The following is a 19,988-nucleotide window of genomic DNA, read 5'->3' as shown; positions in this document are numbered from 1 at the left end:
TATAGAGGAGGTGCAGCCACACTCGTGATATAGTTACCAGTCTGCAGCTGGTGCTAACAGAGAGGCTGCAATTCATGATGCTGCAATAAGTCATGACTAGTTATGGCCAAGAGGAGTCCTAACCAACAACCATGTGAGCTGAAATAGAAAAATAATGGGCAGTTATGAAGCCACTCGCTAGGCCAGTTAGGTCCCGTGGAAGTTAAGGGTGACTTAATCTTGCTGGTGAATTCCTGAAGCATATTACTGACACCAGCTCCACTGAGGAGCTCCACTCAGCCATCAGTGACTGGGGAGGATCGGGGTGAGTGATTGCTATCAACGACTTCATGACTATGCTGCCCAGTCTCAGATTTGAGGGCAAAGAAGGATATGGAGCACCCTGAGAGAATTCTGTCCAGGCAGTATTTATTCCCTTTTCTCATTAGACTCCCCACTGGCAGCATTAATATGGTTTGATGCAGCTGAGGACAGTTGAATGAGCACCCTGGTACCAGGTGGCTGCCTAGTATCTAAGAAAATGGCACATCTATAGTGAAGGAGGTTCAAGGCGGGTACAGGACTTTCTGCAGATGCGCTTAGTACCACAGCAAAATGAATGAAAGGAACTGGTGTGAATAAGGGACAACAGGACCAAGAACCACATATGGATGATTTCAGTTCCACAAGTCTGTTTCTTTCTATGGTTTAAGAACATAAAAATAGGAAAGAATGAAAAATGTCATGAAAACTTAACAGCTGTCTTTTCTGATTAACTGCTACAATGCATGAATCATTTTTTTGACAGTAAACCTAGTGAAACCATTTTATGATGAGGTTTGAACTTTTAAATCAAAGGTTTACTATTTTCAAGACAAAAAACACTTGGATAAAGATTTGCATAAATTTCCATGTGTAATATGCATATTTAAATTCAGGTTTAGTAGAAAGAAAAAGATAAGAAAACATCTTCATCAAAGCAATGTTGTCCAGGCTACTGTGCTGTTTAAGCTTAACATCAGATATGTTATCAGGAAGAGCCTTTAAAAAAATAGGCACATGTTCTTTTTTGTCACTGAGTTTTCCAAGCAAACCCAAAGCCATGTATTTGGCAATGTCAGTGATAAAAGAGGGTAATACATTACTTTCTGGCACATCCAAAATGTCAAGCAACAAATAAATAGTTTAGATCACAGCGAGTATTTTTTGTTGGTCTGTCATGAGTGATCTGCTGAAAATTATAGAAACCTGTAATTAAAAACATAAAACAATCTATTTGCTACATTTTCCTATCATCATATATGCCTCTTTTTTTTTATAAGAAAGACTCAGTTGCAGTATATGCTGTCCCACCCTTCACATGTGGAGTTATACTTGTTTTTTGCATGGCAGACCCTCAGTTTGTGCGTGGATCACCAGTGGACACAATGCAGCTTGTGTCTGGACAGAGCCCACGGGACAGAGCTCCTGAGGACACGTGTGGGGAATGGCATACAGGGCTTGCGTCTGTGCTCTGTGCGGCAGAACCACACAAATTGTGCTGCATGTCAGGTCATATGTTTTGGCAAAGAGGGATGGAGGCTAAATTTGCCTAGAAGCACTTTCCAGATTTGTTTCCTGATATACAGCAAATAATGGATTTTTCTGAAATGACAGAACTAAGTTCAATATTGAGAAGTAAAAGAAAAGTAACCCATCTGTGGATCAAGCATGTGCTGATCATGAATATTAGACTGAAATTTTAGAGGTGGAAGCAAAAAAGGTATCCTTCAGAACATATGCCCTTTAGAAGTGCATGTAGCAGTGCTGACATTAACTTAATGGGCTTAATTTGCTTTGAGGACTTCTTACATTTGCCCATTAACATGCTAATGTATTTTCCAATTTTATTTTTTCTCTTACTGACAATTCAAAAAATGCCATCATATCTCTTATCACAAGAGAGACAAGATAGAACATAGGAAAAACAATTTCTAATGTACTGTAGCCATAGTTGCTAACTTAACAGTTCATTTGAGGGCTAAAAGGAAAGAAAAAGCTAGTAATTTGAACAAATGGAACAATTTTTTCCACAATGTTGTCCAGAATGACATCTAGTACAGGCATATCCAGTAAATCCAGCTGCCAAATGCCATGTTGTAGTGAATGCTCATATTTTTTAAGCCTTAATTCTGAATGTTATCTTGAATTGATAGTAGCATAGACACTCTTTAAGGTTCTGCTTTAAAACAATCGCAAACGATACCTTGAAGAATTTAATTCAAGCCACGTACAATATGGGAAAAAACCCCCACATTTCTGGTAACGGCTGAACTCATATTATACAGCTCATGATCTGCTCAGATGATGGCTACTGTTTCATTTCTATTTGCTCAGACCTGAATTCCAATAACCATCTCCCATGTGTTACGGGCACTGATGAAAGACGCAGAATCAGTACTCATTCTCTTGGCTTTAAATTGACATTAACTTAATTTTCATGCTGTTCGAAGAATATTGGTTAGTACTAAATTCTTCAAATAGTTCCTACGGAAATACAGAATTAAACACTGCACAATAGAGTTCTTAAAATCACAAATTGCCTTCTCTGTCCTAAGCCTCTGGCTCCTTCATAATGTAGGCAGTTTATATACCTTCTGCCAGCTGATTCCTTCTCAAAGGTGATGAGCTTGAGCAGACTGATGAGAGGGAGCTGTTTAAATGACATCAGAGGAAAAAGCAAGAGAAAAAGAGGAAAGAGAAGGATATGTCATGGAAGATTCTCTGAATTTTTTAAGAAGTGTAACCATAATGCTTTCCAACAGGGACATTTAAAAATATCCATCTTACAATTTTTGAGAAATTCTTTATTTTTTAAAGAGTGAGGGCAATTAAAGTTTTTCCTAGGATGCTGTCCTTCCTGCTCCCATAGGTGCCAGCCAAAAATGCAGGAAGAACCAATTCTGTAGACCTCGACAGGCTTACAAAACACTCATCATCTGAAAATTTCAATAATTCAAAGCCTCTTGGGCTTCTTCAGCCTTGTGTGTCTCCCAAGGAAGCATCCCTGAATCTGAGATTTCAGCAATGTGGAATTCTCAGATTTTGAATTCCTGAACAAGGAAGCCCTCCACAGCAGTGCATGAAATTTCAGGCTTTTAGATCATGGTTTACATTCCTGCTGTTTCTCACCTAGTTGGAGACACTGCATTAGAAAAATCCTGAGTATAAGTAACTCTTCAACTCCAGTCATTGTAAGTCTAGAAAGGTTGTATTTGTAAAAATAGGTTTAACTTCAACTCAGATGCATTTATTTTCCTGGCACTTCTACAGAACTCAAAATTCTGAGTTGATAGCATTTGCAAAGATAGTACAAAGCCTTCACCCTCTGCTTTCTACTGAGAGGAACCGCTGCCATAATGCTAACACCTCATGTGGACTGAACCACTAAGAGGAAATGGGGCACAGCAGCGCCTAGTGAAATGTGATGATGGAAAAGGCTAACAAACGTAAATGCTACAGGTGGTTGTATAAAAGAGGATTGAATGCAACCATTGTAACATTGTAACTGAACTAAACCAAATATACATTGAAGTGGCATGGAGAAAATCAGATACAACTAGGCCAATTACTTGGCACGTGTGGATGCTATCTAAAGAATTCAGCTAAATGGGACATTTTGGTTATTCCCTGTTTCTTATTTAGACCTCAGCCAGGCAGAAAATGATGCCCTACAAGTGGTTCCTATTTATAGGAAGTAAATCTGTCCCCAAATCTGCATCTATTTAGGGTGGCATGAACAACATACACCAAATTACTTCAAGGTATACACCTTGCACTTGCAGCATTAGATGGATTTCTGAAGGAAAAAGCCTCCTGGAAAAGGCAGCTTCAAAATCTGGGCAGAGCTCCATAGGAGATCTGCTGAGTCAAAGCATGTTTGATTTTCTGTTTCTGCTAGCAGCCAGATTTTCAGCACACATGCACTCTTCCTGAATAAAAACAGAAACTGTTGGTCCTTGTGAACTTCTGAAAATCTGTATCTATAAAGGAGAATACTGTTCAGTGCTGTGACTGCTGCCACTGGCATTTTCTTCAGAGGAAACACATTCAGAGATTGACCTGAAATTGAAGAGATATACTCTTCAATTATTTTATCCAAGTTTTTAAACATTTAGACTAATTGCTGATAAAGTCTATAGATGATACAAAAAATATCCAAATGGCAAAAAATTTATTAAGGACCTGTCAATTTTGTAGGTCGGTCTGCCAAGCTAGGCTCGTTTAAACAGCTTCTGTTGTAGTACCTGTGAAACCATGCAGAGAACATCACTATTCAGAGGACACGGGTTAGTATGACATACCCTAGAAGGAAGAAATTCTGAAGTGACTGAACAGTTATAGGACATAAGCACTACCAGTGTATTCTTAGCATCATCCTCTGGATGAGACTTAAGGCAGTAAATCACTGGGTGTGCATACAGCAGAACTATCAGAAGTACTAACTCAAGATTTCTCATGTCAAAAGTTTCTGAATCTCAAAGAAGATCTCTATTTAGGTTAGAACTTTTGTTGTTAGCATCATTTGCAATCTTTAAGGTTATTTTAATTAGGGAAGGTAAGATACGAATGTTTCCTGAAGTTTCTGCAGTATGGTTGAAATTTATTTGACCTTCAAGTCATTTAGCTAAGCTTTTAGACAAAATCCTTTCTCAGTCTCACAGAGTGGTGGACAAATGCTTGGCTACTATACTGTTGTATATATTGCTAATAAGTTTAGATAAAATTACAGATACTGATTTATTTTTAATGGCAAATGTTAATAGTCAAATTAGATACAGAATTTCTCACAGCTGAATAGATTCATGCTGACCTAGGCATGGTGTCTAGAAATATGACTATCCATCTGTTGTTATAAAGGAGAAATGTCAGCCAGACTTCGGACTGAAAAAAATGCCTTTCAATATGAGTATAACCACTTTGAATTGACTGCTTTTAATCCCAACACACATTTTAAACCAAATTCCTTTATCCAAATTTAAAAGGCATCTGTAGATTCATTGTCCTGACTGCAGTCTGGTTTCTAGATCAAGCCTTGAAACTGATGTGATTTGAGCTTGGATTTGGCCCACTGTGCACATATACGAAATGGCACCACTGCCTTCAGAAACACATTAATCACAGAGAAACCCATTTTAAGCCCCAGAGAGGCTTAAAAGCTCCTGCTCCCTCCCCCCATGTCTTTCACAAATGCACAGACACATGTGCATAGCCATGCTTGCTTCTCTGCAGCATTGGTAATTGCGAGTTTTCTTTAACTTCTCTCACATTCAGAAGCAAGCTGTAGTTTTGTAATTACTATCAAAATTGGAGCATGGGCTAATGAAAATCAATTATCAGCTGTGAGATGGGAGGAATAAAATGGAGGAAGAACAGCGGGGTAGCAACTGGGCTCATGAAATTAAAAATAAAAATAACAAGAAAATCTATGGCTCATCCTGACAAGTGAGGCACTCTGCCTCTCTGTCATCCCTTTCATCATGCAGATGACTGCTCAGTAGCTCTCAGCACTTGATAATGCAATCCCTCCTATCCACCAACTGTTTGTACAGCTTCTAGATAAAAATGATAGAAAAATAGTATTTCACAAACCTATTTAAGAACTCCTTAGCTTTTAAACATTTCCTTGTTTCATTTTACAGGGACTTTTTTTAATTAATTAGTATGAAGCCTAGTTACTTTTCACCAGGAGACAGAGAGTGCCAACCATACTAGATTAGGAAGCTGGAAAACAAACAGGTGGGAAAATTAATGATAAGTACTCATATTTACACTTGCTATAGAGAAACCTTTGTGTTGGAGGAAGCTAGATAATACATGGCGTGCCATCTGGTTTGCTCAGAGATGGGGCAATGAGATTTGCAGATTACAGCTGGTCCTAGACAGTCATTATCACCCAGTTAACCCAGTGCTTAAACAGAATCAGCCCATGGACAAAGAACGGAAGAGGCAGAGCAAGCACCCACAACTGCAGACTCAGCTGGGAGGCTATGTTCCTCAATTCCCTGTTTTTGCTAAACTTTCACAGCAGCATCTATGAATAACACTTTCAGCTACCTCCTGTTAGATAGGGGATTCCCTTTCATGCTGTTGAACAGAGCAGTACTCACAACTGTGTAAGAGCAAGCACTCAACGTGATGCCTCCAGCTTGTACAAAATGGGCAGAACATCCCTTTGGCCTAAGAAGTCACAGTGAGCAAATCTGTCTTCCTCTTTGAGTATCAAGCAGAGACTCCTCTCAGATACATTCATTTGTCCAAAAGCCAGTTGTCTGGTCTATGCTGGTCATACAAGCTTATCGATTTTCTAGTAAATGGAAAGATATGCTCGTAAGACCAATTTGGTGTAGAGTTATACTGATAACTGGTGGACAGGAAAAGGTGGAACACACTCTGGAGATGCCCCTTTCCCCTGGAGGAGTGTGAATGACTACATCCCTAGCGTTTACACAGGAACCATTAGGCAACCCAAGATCCAATTTCTTGTAAAGTAGAATCAAGCTAATGTTCTCACTTCTTATTTTCAGAGTGGTGAATGACCAGGCTCAGCACGTACAGACCAAGAAAAACTCCAGGTGTAGAGAAGGAAGGTCCTCCATGGGTTCAGTAACACTTTCTACTACAATAATAAGTAGAAGAGTATGAAACAGAGAAAGTTTTTTTCTTGGAGAGTCTGAGGCTGGGCAACAATTCTTATTAGAAACAAGCATTACAGTATCACCGCCTTTTATTTTAAGTGTGTGTTTAAGTGCCTGTCCTGAAAGAAGTACACAGTAGTGTATATCTTAAATTAAAAAAAAAAAAAAAAGACCAAGAACCATACTGAACAAATCACACAAACTCTGAACAAAATCCTCTCTGAAACACAGTTCTCCCATGGGAACAGCATACAAGACAGCACATGGGGCACCCATGACAAATGCTATTCATATTACTCAGAGCACTGTTGGAGGATCTCAGATATTAAAATAACTTTTAAAGGAAGAGATCGCTGAGATGAACTCTAGCTTTCCTTTTGGGTCAGCTTTACTTAGAAAAGCCTTAGACTGTTTGGGTCCTGACTGACCCATGTCTGATTAAAATGACACACTTTTATGGAGACATCTTGACTTTCACATAATACAAGGTAATATATGTTCCAGCCATTTTAGGTTCTGCTATTCTGATGAAGTTTGCTCATCATTTTTACACTTGAGGCACAAGACTGACAGCATAATGTATAACCAGCTAAGGTTAAAAGCAACATGATGAAAAATTAAATTAAAAGACAACTTCCACACATGGTATCTCATTTTTTCCCATGAAATATGGAAACACTTTCTCGTGTCTTAGCAGTTAGTCTCCACGCTAGCGTGTTGCTGGTTTTAGTAGTATGAATAATGTGCATTAATCGAAGTCACAGAAAACACAATGGTTACAATGATTACTGAAGTATCCATTGTCTGTCTGAAAAAAACCCACTGTATATTTGGGTACGGGAATGCTTGGGCACTGTATTTGGAAATAAATTTTCCAAAATAATTTACACTGTCACAGCAGGTGGGTGATATAAAATATTGTCTGTGCTATTTAATATGAAATCCATGTTTTACTTACCAATCCTGCACAGCATTGAAAGACTCTTCATTCGTGATGTCATACATTAAAATGAAGCCCATTGCACCCCGGTAGTAAGCTGTGGTGATTGTTCTGTATCTCTCCTGACCTGCTGTGTCCTGAAACAATAACAAACAAAATTTTTACATGTTGCAAATAAATTGAAAATTGCTATAATTTTTTTTAATACAGAGAAAACTGATAACAGTTATTGTACAACTCTACAATCCTACTCACAAATCTAATCAAGGGGGAGAAAACTGAAAATAACAGGAAAAGGAGAATTCTGCATTGGATGATAATAGGAGGGACACATCCATTCTGTCATGAGGTGAGAGTGGAGAGAAGCAGAAAGGCATGGCCTTCTGCCAGGACATACATACTGAGTCATTCACTGATTCATGTCATTCGACCTGAACGTCAGGTAAGAACCTTAGCTCCTGCTCCTGCCTTGTACCCTCCCAGTGTGGCAGAGGGGACAGGTAAAATCTCATGTCTTGGATAAAATGCTGGGATACAACAGCATCCTTAAGATCTTCATTATAAGATCAGGATGGTTCCTGAAGTCCGGAAACATCCTGACCAAAAAGGCAATGTCTAATCATTCTGTTCTTCCCATTTTAAGCCATTAATGCTCATGTCAACTTTAGCACCAATACAGATCTGTGCTGACAAAGGCTGAAAGGCAGGGCTTTTACAACAAGGATGGTATCCAACAAACAAACAAACAAGTTTGCTAGCAGTCCCTTGCTTCAAGCCAGTTTCTCCCTAATTCTCTGTATCTCATTCAATTGCTTTTGAAGTAAGAAATGTAAGTCTTCCTTCTACCTACTGCTTGCTTTACTTATTTCCATTAAAGGATTTTCAGGGCAGGGAGTACTTGTTACTATATTCACATGCAATGTCTAGCATAACCACCCACATCTCCACTAAAATTGTGAGACAACATCAATAGCTAAAATCCAGGAACTGCATGGCTATTTCCTGTTCCAGCATACCTATTTATTATTTTTAAACCATAAATATTAAAAGCTTTAGATGAGACATACGTGACATTTCAATGTAATCCTGTAACTGTCTAACAGATCATCTACACGTGTTCAATTTTAACAAATTTTGAAACTTAATTTCATTATTTCAGATTTTGTGAGTGGATAAGAAATATTTTACTTTACAATACACACAAATTTATTCCTACAAAGAGAGAGGAATAACCAGTGATAATGTGTTTTTCGAAATGGTTCCTGGGCTTGTAGTACTGCCTTGCAGACAAGAGAAAAACATTAAGTGGGGCCTTTCTTTACACATATATAATTCATCTCATAAACTAATAAAGTAAAAAAAGGAGATTCTACATACATCAGAAACCATTTATAGAATAAGAAACATAACCAAAACAGTTACTGAAACCAAACAAGGTCTTTGGTAAAATTTATGGATTCTGTTTGTTCTGGATTACAGCCACTACTGCTTTGATGTAGTTTCAGTGATCCAAGATGGAAAGCTAATGTAGAAGTCAGACCCTAACAGGTCTCACAGGAGGATAGGTTATGTCTTCTCGGGAAAGGCCAGACAGACCTAAACTTTTTCTGCATATACTCTGAGCCGGCTAAGCCTATACCAACTGTGGTCTGGAGGCTGGAGAGCTGCATTAGCAGAACTGCTCCCAAATTTTCTAGCGGTATTACTGCATATTAAGGTATTAAGACTCTTGCGCTAAGCCTATGCATATTCTAAAACTCAGAGGTCAGTTTTTCTCAGTAGGTCACAGTCTGTCAATAAGACGAAAGTATCATTTAGCAGAAGAAATATCACCTGTCACTATTTAAAACCATTTTGTTGTATTTCTTTTACAAAATAAGGTTTACTCTCACATGTTTTGCTGGCTTCATCTATTTGGTTTGATATTAGAGAAAAGAGCAGGGAGGGACAGAAGGAAAACATGGCCTATAGCAAGCACATGGCCTTTCTGTACAGAAGAGAGATGATTTTCAAACAAGTTTTGTCAGTGTCTATCTGCTTGTTTGTCAGTCAGAGACACACATGGTTGGAAATACGATGGTATGACAAGCAGGACCCCACTGCTACTGAAGCAAGTATTATTTTGCTGCAGGTGATTTCCACTGAAGCCTGTCTGCGGATAAGAGTGAACAGCCCTAGCAATAAAGCCAGTCAGTGAGGCTTCCTGTCCACCACACCATTTTCTGCGCAGTGTTAGAGGCAGCTAGTGCAGACTTAGGCACTCTTGATTACAGAGGATTAAAAATGGGTGTAAAGGAAGACAAAACAAGAAAAAAGTTCTTAATTTAACACAAGGGGAGATGCAGCTACCGATGAAGATTCAAACACTGACTGACTTTGGGATAGGAGATGCTCTCCTGGACCCAGGCATTTGATTTGGGTCAGTCTGGGAAGGAACCAGGTATCTGGGCTTGTTCTCAATACAGGTATCTGATATGTGCCTGTAGCTAATGTTGTGTTAATGTGATAATAAAAAATATTTTCTGTAGTGGTATTTCTGTATACAGCATAGATGAATGACCATGAATAAAGTGGACTTTATTAGTTTCAAACAATGATAATCATATTCCTGTTGGTATTAATTTCTATTCACTTGCTATAAGGAAGCAATTAAAATTTCAATTGGCCTAATGTACAAATTAGGCAGTAGAGTGTTTATAATCATGTAAGAAATTAACCCAAATATCAGTAATCAATGTTGTCAAAACTTTTGTGTTTCACACATTCATAAACACCTCCTTTGTATTCTGACTAGAATATACTTATAAATACCCTAAAGACAGTTCTTTTTGTACAATCATTAAGGAACTCAAATACCATTTGCCAGGAGAAATAGTACATGAGAAACATTAAATACTTTAATATTAAATATTATAATGATTCAATTTATTTGAACCAGATAATGCAACAATTTAAGCGGCCTTTCTCTCTGTTTATTAGCTTTTATTTTTATGGAACAACGGAGCAGAAAAGAACTAGTTTCCCTATTTCATCATATCTGTACCTGCAAATCACTATGATTTTATCCTCAGGTACTGTTTTGTACTTGTACTTGAAAAAAGTCTTTACCAACTCATGTATGGTTATAGGCTGCTGCTATGTTATCTTAGCCTTTTTTGCAACATCATGGAATTAATCTGATGACCATCTTTTTAGGTTTAAATTCTGAAATATAACGTTTGTATTTTGCACTTACTGATGTTTATTTCTAAGCAAACTAAATAACATAAGCCTAAGGAAGAATAAAATTTTACCTATTATTGACTGGCATTTTAATCAAGGCAGTCCATTTCCATCTTTGATGGGCAGAAAACAAGACACATAGATTGTCTTGGGGGCCTTTTCATTCCTGTAGGTAATGCCTGGTAAGGACAACTGACTGTTCATTAAAGAAATAGAGTGAAAAAGCAGACAGGAATGAATGACAGTGAGGGAATGCTTTATGAAAAGTTCCATGTACAGAAGACAAAAAGAGCTATTTTAAAAATCTTCGTCAAAACAGAAGACAAAGGGTCTCAGCAGCTGCAAGGAATATTTTTAAATATTATATTAACTTTCATAAATTGTGTTTTTAATAAAGTTCTCACAATTCCATTAGCTTCTGAGGTTCTGATAGTAATCTTGAAAATAATTGCTATTTGGGCTTGCAAAATACAGTAAGCTGAGACAACTTAGCAGATGTAAATCCCCCTTACTGCCAAGTCCTGCTGAGCTAGACTTCATCCAGAATGCGCCATACCAGCTTAGACATTATACCAATATTTTTGAGCAATATGTTATATCAGGCCCTTGAATTCATCTTCTGAGCATGTGCTTTCCATCCCACCCTTGCCTAGCACTGCACCACTGACAGGAACAATGCTTTATGTAAAAAACTTCCAAGTGGAGTTGCTCATTATTAATTCAGACAGTTTTGAAGGTGAAAGCAAATAGCATTTGGCAGCAAGAACTTTTAATGAGCCTGTCATGAAGGAAGTCAGTTTGCAAAAGCCAAATTTACTTTGTAGCACACTTGTGTGACTCCATGCCTCTGCATTTCTGTCTTGTATGCTAAACATACAAATACCTTTTTAGATCCACTTCCCCACACTACGAGTTTTACTCATATCACAGTACAGCTTGTGTTATATGCCAAAATACTGGCAGCAGTAGAGGAGGATTTCTTGGATATCTCTGCTGCACATCCACAACATTTCAAAACAATACAAACAGAAAGTTAAAATTAGAAATGTGAATTGGATGACTTTTCAATTTCCAGGTAAAAATTTTCTGTTAAGGTAAACAAAGTTGGCACAGCAATCAAGAACTCTATGCTGCTCCTTTATGAGTTTCATGTTTCTTTCCTGCTGTTACTTCCCAAAGGTTATTTATAGCTGCCATCAAAGAGACTATATTTCTCTAATTTCTTCTATTTATACATAAAAGGACTTGAGGCAGTGAATGAAAATTTAAACTGGCTCTTTTCAGAGCAGCACAAAAGATATCTCTGACCTCTCCTCAGGTATCTCTGGGGTCTCGGGGAAGAAAGGATAAAAAGACAAACGAAAAAAACCAGCAAGAGAGCTGTTCAGGGAGGGGCAAGGGACAACCGCTGAAAAACGTCTCTTGAGATGGGGGTGCAGACAGGGGTAAACCCACCTGAAGCCTTCTGTTAACCACACAGGAAGAGCAACTGTGGGTCTATAGCAAGTGGGCAGGGTACAAAGAAAGAGGACAGGGAGAAAAGCTGCTGGAGCAGGATAACCTTACTATCCTGGGAGCACCGTTTCCAAACAAACAGCCCTACCAACAGAAAGTGCTAGGCACATAGAAACACAGACATACTAACATTTACAACTAGGAATAGAAAATACAGTTCAAAACAGTTTCTTTAGCTAGTGTATGCATGAAAGATGCAACACTGCACATTGCCAGTTTGGTCTTTGCTTACGTACCTATTTCTCAGCAGCAGCTCTTTCCAGACTTCTCATGGCTTTGTTTTCCCTGGAATTCGTCTTTAATGTATACATACATATGTGTGCATGCATTTGTAGAAATATATATACATGTATATCAAAAAAAAATTTGGAGCGTGAAAAGCCAGCTACTCAGCTTGCCAGTACACATCTGCTGGACCTATACACTAATCCTTAGAACTCACCCCAAAATCACAACTGACAGTTCATTCGTCATGTGGGAGAAGTGCAGGAGCTGGAAATAGTTGGGGCCAGAGCGGTGGGGAGAGGCATTACTCCAAAAGTGGCTAGTAAAAAAGGGGCCTGGGAGGGCTCTTCTGGCAGACAGAAGGTGGGGCAGAGCTTGAGCTAGAGAGATAGTTTGGCTCCTAGAAAGTTCAAGCTGGGGTTGTAAGAGTACTTTACTGACAGATTTGCTTTCTCTCACTCCACCCATGCAGCTGCTGACTGTGTCTGAAGCTCACTTCCTCTTAAATTTTTCTCCTTTCCTGTTCTATTTTCTTTCTCCTTCTTTATTTTTTAAGACTCCCATGAAATGTTCATTTTCTGCGGTTCAACTACCTTGCCTTCCTAAAGCACAAAGTTCAGGAAAGCCATGATATCGCTGCCTCCTTTCTAGCCCAGGGTAGCCTGACCTCAGCTGCCATCGGTTCTGGACACAAGGTTTGAGCCCCACTGCCATTTCAGTCCATGCCTCCCTCTTTTCCTGCCACGAGTTGCACCTTTCTCCTTGTCCTGTCTTCACTTTGGTTGTAGCCTGTCCTGTTCTGTTGGAGGTGAGGATCAATTCCTCTTGTCCTTCTTCCACCCCTTTGGATGTACTTTATAAAGCATCTGTCAGATCAGTAGGACCTGGCATTCTCTTCAAAAGTAAAACACATTAATTAAAATACCACTTTATATTTTAAACAAGGTTCATGTCAGGTCTTAAGAAGAATTTCTCTATCTGGAAAGGCTCAGGTTTTGCTTCCAAGATATTCTTTTTCTTTTATTTTATGAAAAGTGTTACAGAATCAAACGTTAAGTGCGGCTGCCAAAAATGTATAGTAAAAATCATGAATTTACAAGATCTAATTCACACTTCATGTAATAATGCAAGTATTTATTTATGAGTAAAATTAAAAGGCAAAGTAATATTGGAGTCAAGCTTGTAACTACAGCAATGGAAAAATCAGTTGAATAACTTTCTATTTGTATTATTTTTAAATACTTGTAAATCAGACTGTAAAAATTGCCTCATGTTTTTCAGATAAAGAGTGCAGCAACAGAGCACCATTCTGAAAACCTAGTTATATACAAACAAAACCAGAAAAGCTGTGATAAGGATCATTGTTCTCAGGCAGCTATTACCATATGGGAAGCAGCACTGGAAAAACGTGATATTCTTAGTTTTGTTATATTTTGTTTTAAAAGCTCCTGCTCCCAGAGTCCTGTGATTGTACAAGAACAGCAATTTTTTTTTCTTTTTTTTAATCTTTGTAGTCAGAGACCAAAAATGTGTCCCAGCGAATAATGAAAAAACAAAAGGCATTTAGTATGGACTGAAATGATGGTATTAAGAATAAAACTTTTCCTAAACCCAAAATAATTTTGGAATGCTGACATCTGGCACTGAATTCTGGCAAAGCTTTAGAAGATCAGAACAACCTGCTTTCGAGTGAAAGGGACACAAAGAAATGTTAGACCTATGATAACATTACAAGGAACAGTAATCTTAGAAACCTGACACTCAAATACACTATGGACTTCACAGAAAGTGTCCTTAAGCTCCAGGAGTGTACCTGGTAATTTAGACACTAAACAAACAGTGGTTGTCATACTTACAGTGGCATAGGTTGGAACAGAGTCAATCCTAATGCTGTGAGACTTACACCTATTAGTAAAATAAGAAGCAGAGCTGTTTCATCCATAGATGAAGCAGGCACTAAGTAGTCCTTCAGTCCTTGTCTCCCTTGGCTTTGGTGACTGATAAAGGTATTTGCAACTTGCCAGTGTTTCAAACTGGCTCTTCCATCCATAAAGCACTTGGAAAGCACTTGGTAGCCTAAAAATAGCTGTGTTCTTGCCCTTTGATAAAAGTGGGGGTATTTTTGGATTGTTGCAGTTTTGGCTGGGGGCGGGGGGGGGCATGTTGGAGGGGTGGGGTGCTGAGGTTTTTGTTTTGTTTTGTGGGTTTTTTCTTTTTTTTCTTTTTTCCCAGCTGTACTAAAGCTATAACATCTTTGTCTGATCTTCTGATCTTCCACCATTTTTTAAAGGCATTTGCCTTTTATTTAGGAGAGCAGGGAAAAAACACTGAGCTATAATGTAAGTTCAGAGACTTAGATTCAAGCTGTTATCACATAAACAGAGAAAAACATCGAGGTATATTGGAATTCCAGAGTACCTTCCTTTTCCCATTTCTGTACTTTGATTATATACTTATAAATCTTTTGGATTAACTATTTCTCTACAGACTTTGTTATTCATAATATAAGAATAATAAGCTTTCAGCTGTCTCTCTCCCTTGTCATTACGAGCTATTCTGCATCTTGAAGGCAGCTTTCTCTATTAATATTCATTACTCATATTTATTTAATTTGTCCTTATTATTCAGGACAAGGTGGGATCTGTGGATAGAGAAAAGTTTGACCAGCCATTTTGATGATAGCTCTATGTTAGTGGCTCATCGCACTGAACAAATTTCCACAATAGTGTCATCGTGTTGCAATATTATGCAAATCTTTGTCCACTGACTAGCCAAAAGTACCTCTTAACTATTGAGAGCTATGAACATAATTCTTTCCTCATGACAACACCGAGCTTAGCACATTTTTGTTCTGGGTCTTTTTTAGAAGCACAGTTTTGTAACTCTCCAACTCTAAGAGAAAAACGAATTAGTGGTACAAAGGACCTTTTAAAGCCATTAACCGAGCACTCTTGCCAGAAACTCTCCACCTCTGCTTTTCCCTGTGTTAAACCCCTGTGTTTAAATCTGCAGTGAAGTTTCTCTCATTTGGAACAAATTACAGGAATGTTCCTATTAAATATTAATAACCTTCCAAACCTGCCCAGGAGTAGAATATTAAGTTTACAAAACACGTTTAAAGGCTCATTAGAATTACTATCAACTCATGCTTTTACATAAAAAATGCTTTAAATCTCAATTACCTATAAAAAGGAAAAGAGAGAATCTGCAACACAGAACAAGCTACATTTTACCTATTTTAAGCAAGTAACTATAAAGGCAATATTTCTGGAAGAGTTCAGCCGTGGCTGAAGTTCAATCCCCTTCAGAACTTCCATAAGGGCCAGTAAAAGGCACAGCTTCGTGCTTTAGAACACCTGCAGACAGTCTCCTTGCTTCCACTTTTAACTCCTTTGCTCTCCAGCAGTCTGTCATCACCAAACATTCCCATACGGCTGTGGATGAGATCTTTGAATTCCCCATCATTTAAGCTTTTACTTTTTCTTGGGTCTGATTGCAGTGATTAATAATTTAGGTTTGCAATGATGGGTATTATACAGGGTGGTTAGCTGGCCAGAATCATTAAAGAACATCAGCTCTTCTGGCACCTTCAACACATTCAGAAGAACCTGTCCAAAATGTTTCTGTGTTAAAGGTAAATATGGAGAAAGGATAGATGGCACAGGACAGATTATGTCAGCCACCAGGTGCTGGAAGGTGGTTTTTTTACAGCATGGGATTCCACTGCTGCATCCAGACAGCTTGTGACACAAAGGTGATTCATGAAAGACCAAGAATCTGGCTCCAAGACTTCTAGACTTTGAATGACTTCTCTAGTTCTTTCAAAGCTGATCTTTAATTAACAAGTCTTACAACATGCTGGAAAATCTGTTTTTCTGGCTTTTAATTATTTCCATTTTCTTGTGGAAAAATTAAGAGGACACATCCTTTATAACAAAAAGATAGCTTTGTCTTCAATATGCTGCTAGAATTATCTACACCTAGATAGGATTTGTCTATTCATTTGGGGAATCTTTAAATTGTATTGAGGTCACCAAGAAAAAAAGTGTCATCAAAACAAGATGTAATTCTTAGATATGCCATAAGCACTGCTAGAATCTATTCACCAAGGAAAGAAAGGTTAACAATGCCAAATAGAAACAACAATATAATCTACTATATGATTTGGGGTGGGTTTTCATCTGGGAAAGATATTATTTAAACTAAAGGCCTCTGTGTTCTCTTGCTTGTCAGTACATACGTCTGCACTAGGGCTGCATATCAAAAGGTTGTACCTAGAACACCTCTCTGATGTCCTGGTATTTGATGAGAAAGATGTAATTCAAAAGACCACAGGTTATTCTGACAAGGAAATATTTATTTACCCTGAAAAAGTCTTGGCAGCTGACATAATTTAACACACATCAACCAACCATGACCTTTATGCTCTAGTTTAAGACTGTAAATTATTAAAGAGAGAGTTGTAAAAATAAGTTAAATATGTCAGGTGTGATTAATCTAGGAATATTACATTATTTCAAGTACAGTGCCCTTATCCTTGCATTCTCTTCTTGTGGAGTTTTGGCATAAAGTGGCATAATTAAATTAGATTTCAGCTAAATTGCTGTTGAAATTGGCCCCTGGTCTCCTTTTTTAGCACAGACTGGTTGAGAGCTATGTGTTTAGCATACGTATAATCATACTTAGCAATTCTAATGACTTCTTTGTAATGTTAAACTCGAACTTTTGAGAAAAACACAGTCTCACCAGAAAGCATAATTGACAGACTTTCTGGGATGGGATGGGATGGGATGGGATGGGATGGGATGGGATGGGATGGGATGGGATGGGATGGCAAGGGAAGGGAAGGGAAGGGAAGGGAAGGGAAGGGAAGGGAAGGGAAGGGAAAGGGAAGGGAAGGGAAGAGAAGAGAAGAGAAGAGAAGAGAAGAGAAGAGAAGAGAAGAGAAGAGAAGAGAAGAGAAGAGAAGAGAAGAGAAGAGAAGAGAAGAGAAGAGAGGAGAGGAGAAGAGAAGTTGGAAGGGACCTACAATGATCATCTAGTCCAACTGCCACAGACAGTAAATAATGTGACCCTATAAAAAAAAAAGATATTTTTATTCACTAAAAATCCTTCTGATTTTAGTGCTAAATTAACTGAGGAAATAATACTGCCACTTTGGATTTTTAATGCAATGTTATTTCACTGGAAAATGCTGAATTATCCCAATGAACTTTTGCTGAAGTTTATGTTTGTGTGAAAAATCTCATTACAGCAAGTAATTGGATCAAATCCAATCCATCAAGGAATAACTGGCAAAAACCATAAAATAACTCCCACCAAAAATAGAAACTAGGTCATAGGTTGTAGAAATCCATGGAGTAACAGAATTATAAAATGTTGGCTGAAAGAGACTGTTCGATATGGTAGGCCTGACTACTAGGATGTCTTCTAGTTCACATTTACAGGCTTATAGGGCACAATGTACACAAAGGCACAAAAGATGCCATATCACTTTACAGCTGAGAATCTATGCAATTATTTTGAAGACTGGCTTCTATTACATCACCCAAACACAACAGATTTTTTTAGAATCCAAGCAGATAGATTTCTCAGTCTTCTGAGGAACTCACAGAGTTTCTAATTTTACAATGCTGATTTTTTTTTCTTTTAGTCCAAGTGGATTATGGGATCCAATAACATGAAATTTTCAAGCAGAATAGTCAGAGAAAAGTCTTCTTGGTTCTATAGCTGTAATAGTTACATTATATTCACACTTATTTTTCTTTTAAATAACAATGCACATGTTTCAAGACAGAAAATCTAGATCATGCAATTAGTAAATTAATTAACCTTTTAGGAAGATCCAAACCCATTTATGCTGATCAAATAAAGGGGGACAAATTGTAATGTCATCACAAGAGGTCAAATCAAGTACCAAAGAAGAAAGGACTGAAAAGTTTTCGGCCTGTTAAAGTAGAAGGCCTGATTGAAATGCACCTTTCTTTCAAGAAACAGTCTATAATTCTTATATGTAGTACCAGGCAGAATCATTGCCATACATTATTTGAAAAGCTTTGAATGCAAATATTTCAATAATATAAAACATGCTGTTATAAATAATTTCTAAAGGTAGGATTTAGATCACATATGATGTACCATAATTAGTGTTATTCTTCAGCTGTGATTTTCAAGCTACAAGTATTTTTCCAGTAATCATACTTATTCTGTCTTAATGCATCAAAAAGAAATAGGAAATTACAGTCTAATGGAAGCAAAAAAATGACCAGCTGTGAAATCTGTAGGAAGTATAATTATAATCAGAGCTACATTAAAGCACTAGCCACTACAAAACCATACATCGGGCTTATACACAGTCAAAGAACAGTCTAAAAACAAATTGAGTGTAAATAACTTTAAAGGGCTTCACTGCCTACAGTACAGCACTGACCGAAGCAGTAGATGCTTCATGACAACAATTCTGCTTTAATTTATACAATGTGCTATTTTTCCTCTAATTTAAAAATTAAAACTAAGTAAAACTAAGATGCAGCTTCCAGGAAAGCCACCATATTCTACTACAGCTCTATCCCATTCTTCCCAGTCTTCTAACTGTCACATAATAGTGGTTGTATTGTAGTAGTAGGGTTCACTAAACAATATAGTCACTTGGGTGCATGTTTCTGTGAATATACACAAATTTATAAATATATATCTATACAATATCATCATATGTATGTAACACAAATAAAACATATATATTCTACCATTCCTATTGTGATATAAAGATTTTTTTGTAAACTTGCCTTAAGTATTATGTCTTTATGTCAGGGATGAAGAAAGCAAATTTTTCACATTGCAAATTTGTGCCTACAGTCCCAGAATTCTGACTGACCTCATCAAACCATGAGGAGAGGAAAATATACCTATTCATAATTGTTGCCATATACATTTATATTTCTTTAATTACAAACAAAAAGGAGAGTTACCTTACAGAAGTGTTAAACTGAGGAGTATGAATTAGAAATGCAAGCGTATTAAGATAGCGTAATTATTTCAGATTCATATATTATTTAACAAAGAAAATAAAATATAAAGTTAAATGTAAATGATAGCCAATGAAATGAATCTTTTTCAATTACAGATTAGACTAAATTAATTTCAAAAGCCAAGTTAAGAAATCCCTTCATACAGCAGCCATTAAGTACATAGCAGAATTAACACAATTCAGGTTGCTTAACCGTGCCTTTCTAGGCCTCTTTCGCTGCAAAAGACATCTTTCCTGCATGCAATCTTGGATTTTGGCTGCTGCAGCCTGAATTGAAAACCCAGTGATCCTTTCCCGAATAGAACACTGACCGGCATATTAACTGGAAATTGCATTATTAGACACTCAACCATGTGTTCTTTGATCCTAGATAAAAATTGAAGATTATTTCTACCCTCATTTG

General features: G+C 37.6%; 1 protein-coding gene across 1 annotated transcript in view; it reads right to left on the bottom strand.

The window, feature by feature from the left end:
- The window catches only part of RAB3C (RAB3C, member RAS oncogene family), a 135,170-nt gene that overhangs the window by 66,747 nt on the left and 48,435 nt on the right, over window positions 1-19,988 (bottom strand). Inside the window, exon 3 of the mRNA XM_054810617.1 lies at window positions 7,615-7,733. Within this exon, the coding sequence (XP_054666592.1) occupies window positions 7,615-7,733 (119 nt within the window). The remainder of the gene's footprint in view (window positions 1-7,614; window positions 7,734-19,988) is intronic.

The sequence above is a fragment of the Grus americana genome, chromosome Z, assembly GCF_028858705.1.
Source record: "Grus americana isolate bGruAme1 chromosome Z, bGruAme1.mat, whole genome shotgun sequence".
NCBI classification, from domain to species: domain Eukaryota; kingdom Metazoa; phylum Chordata; class Aves; order Gruiformes; family Gruidae; genus Grus; species Grus americana.
Note: the sequence above shows the minus strand (reverse complement) of the source record. Positions and strands in the feature narration are given on the sequence as shown.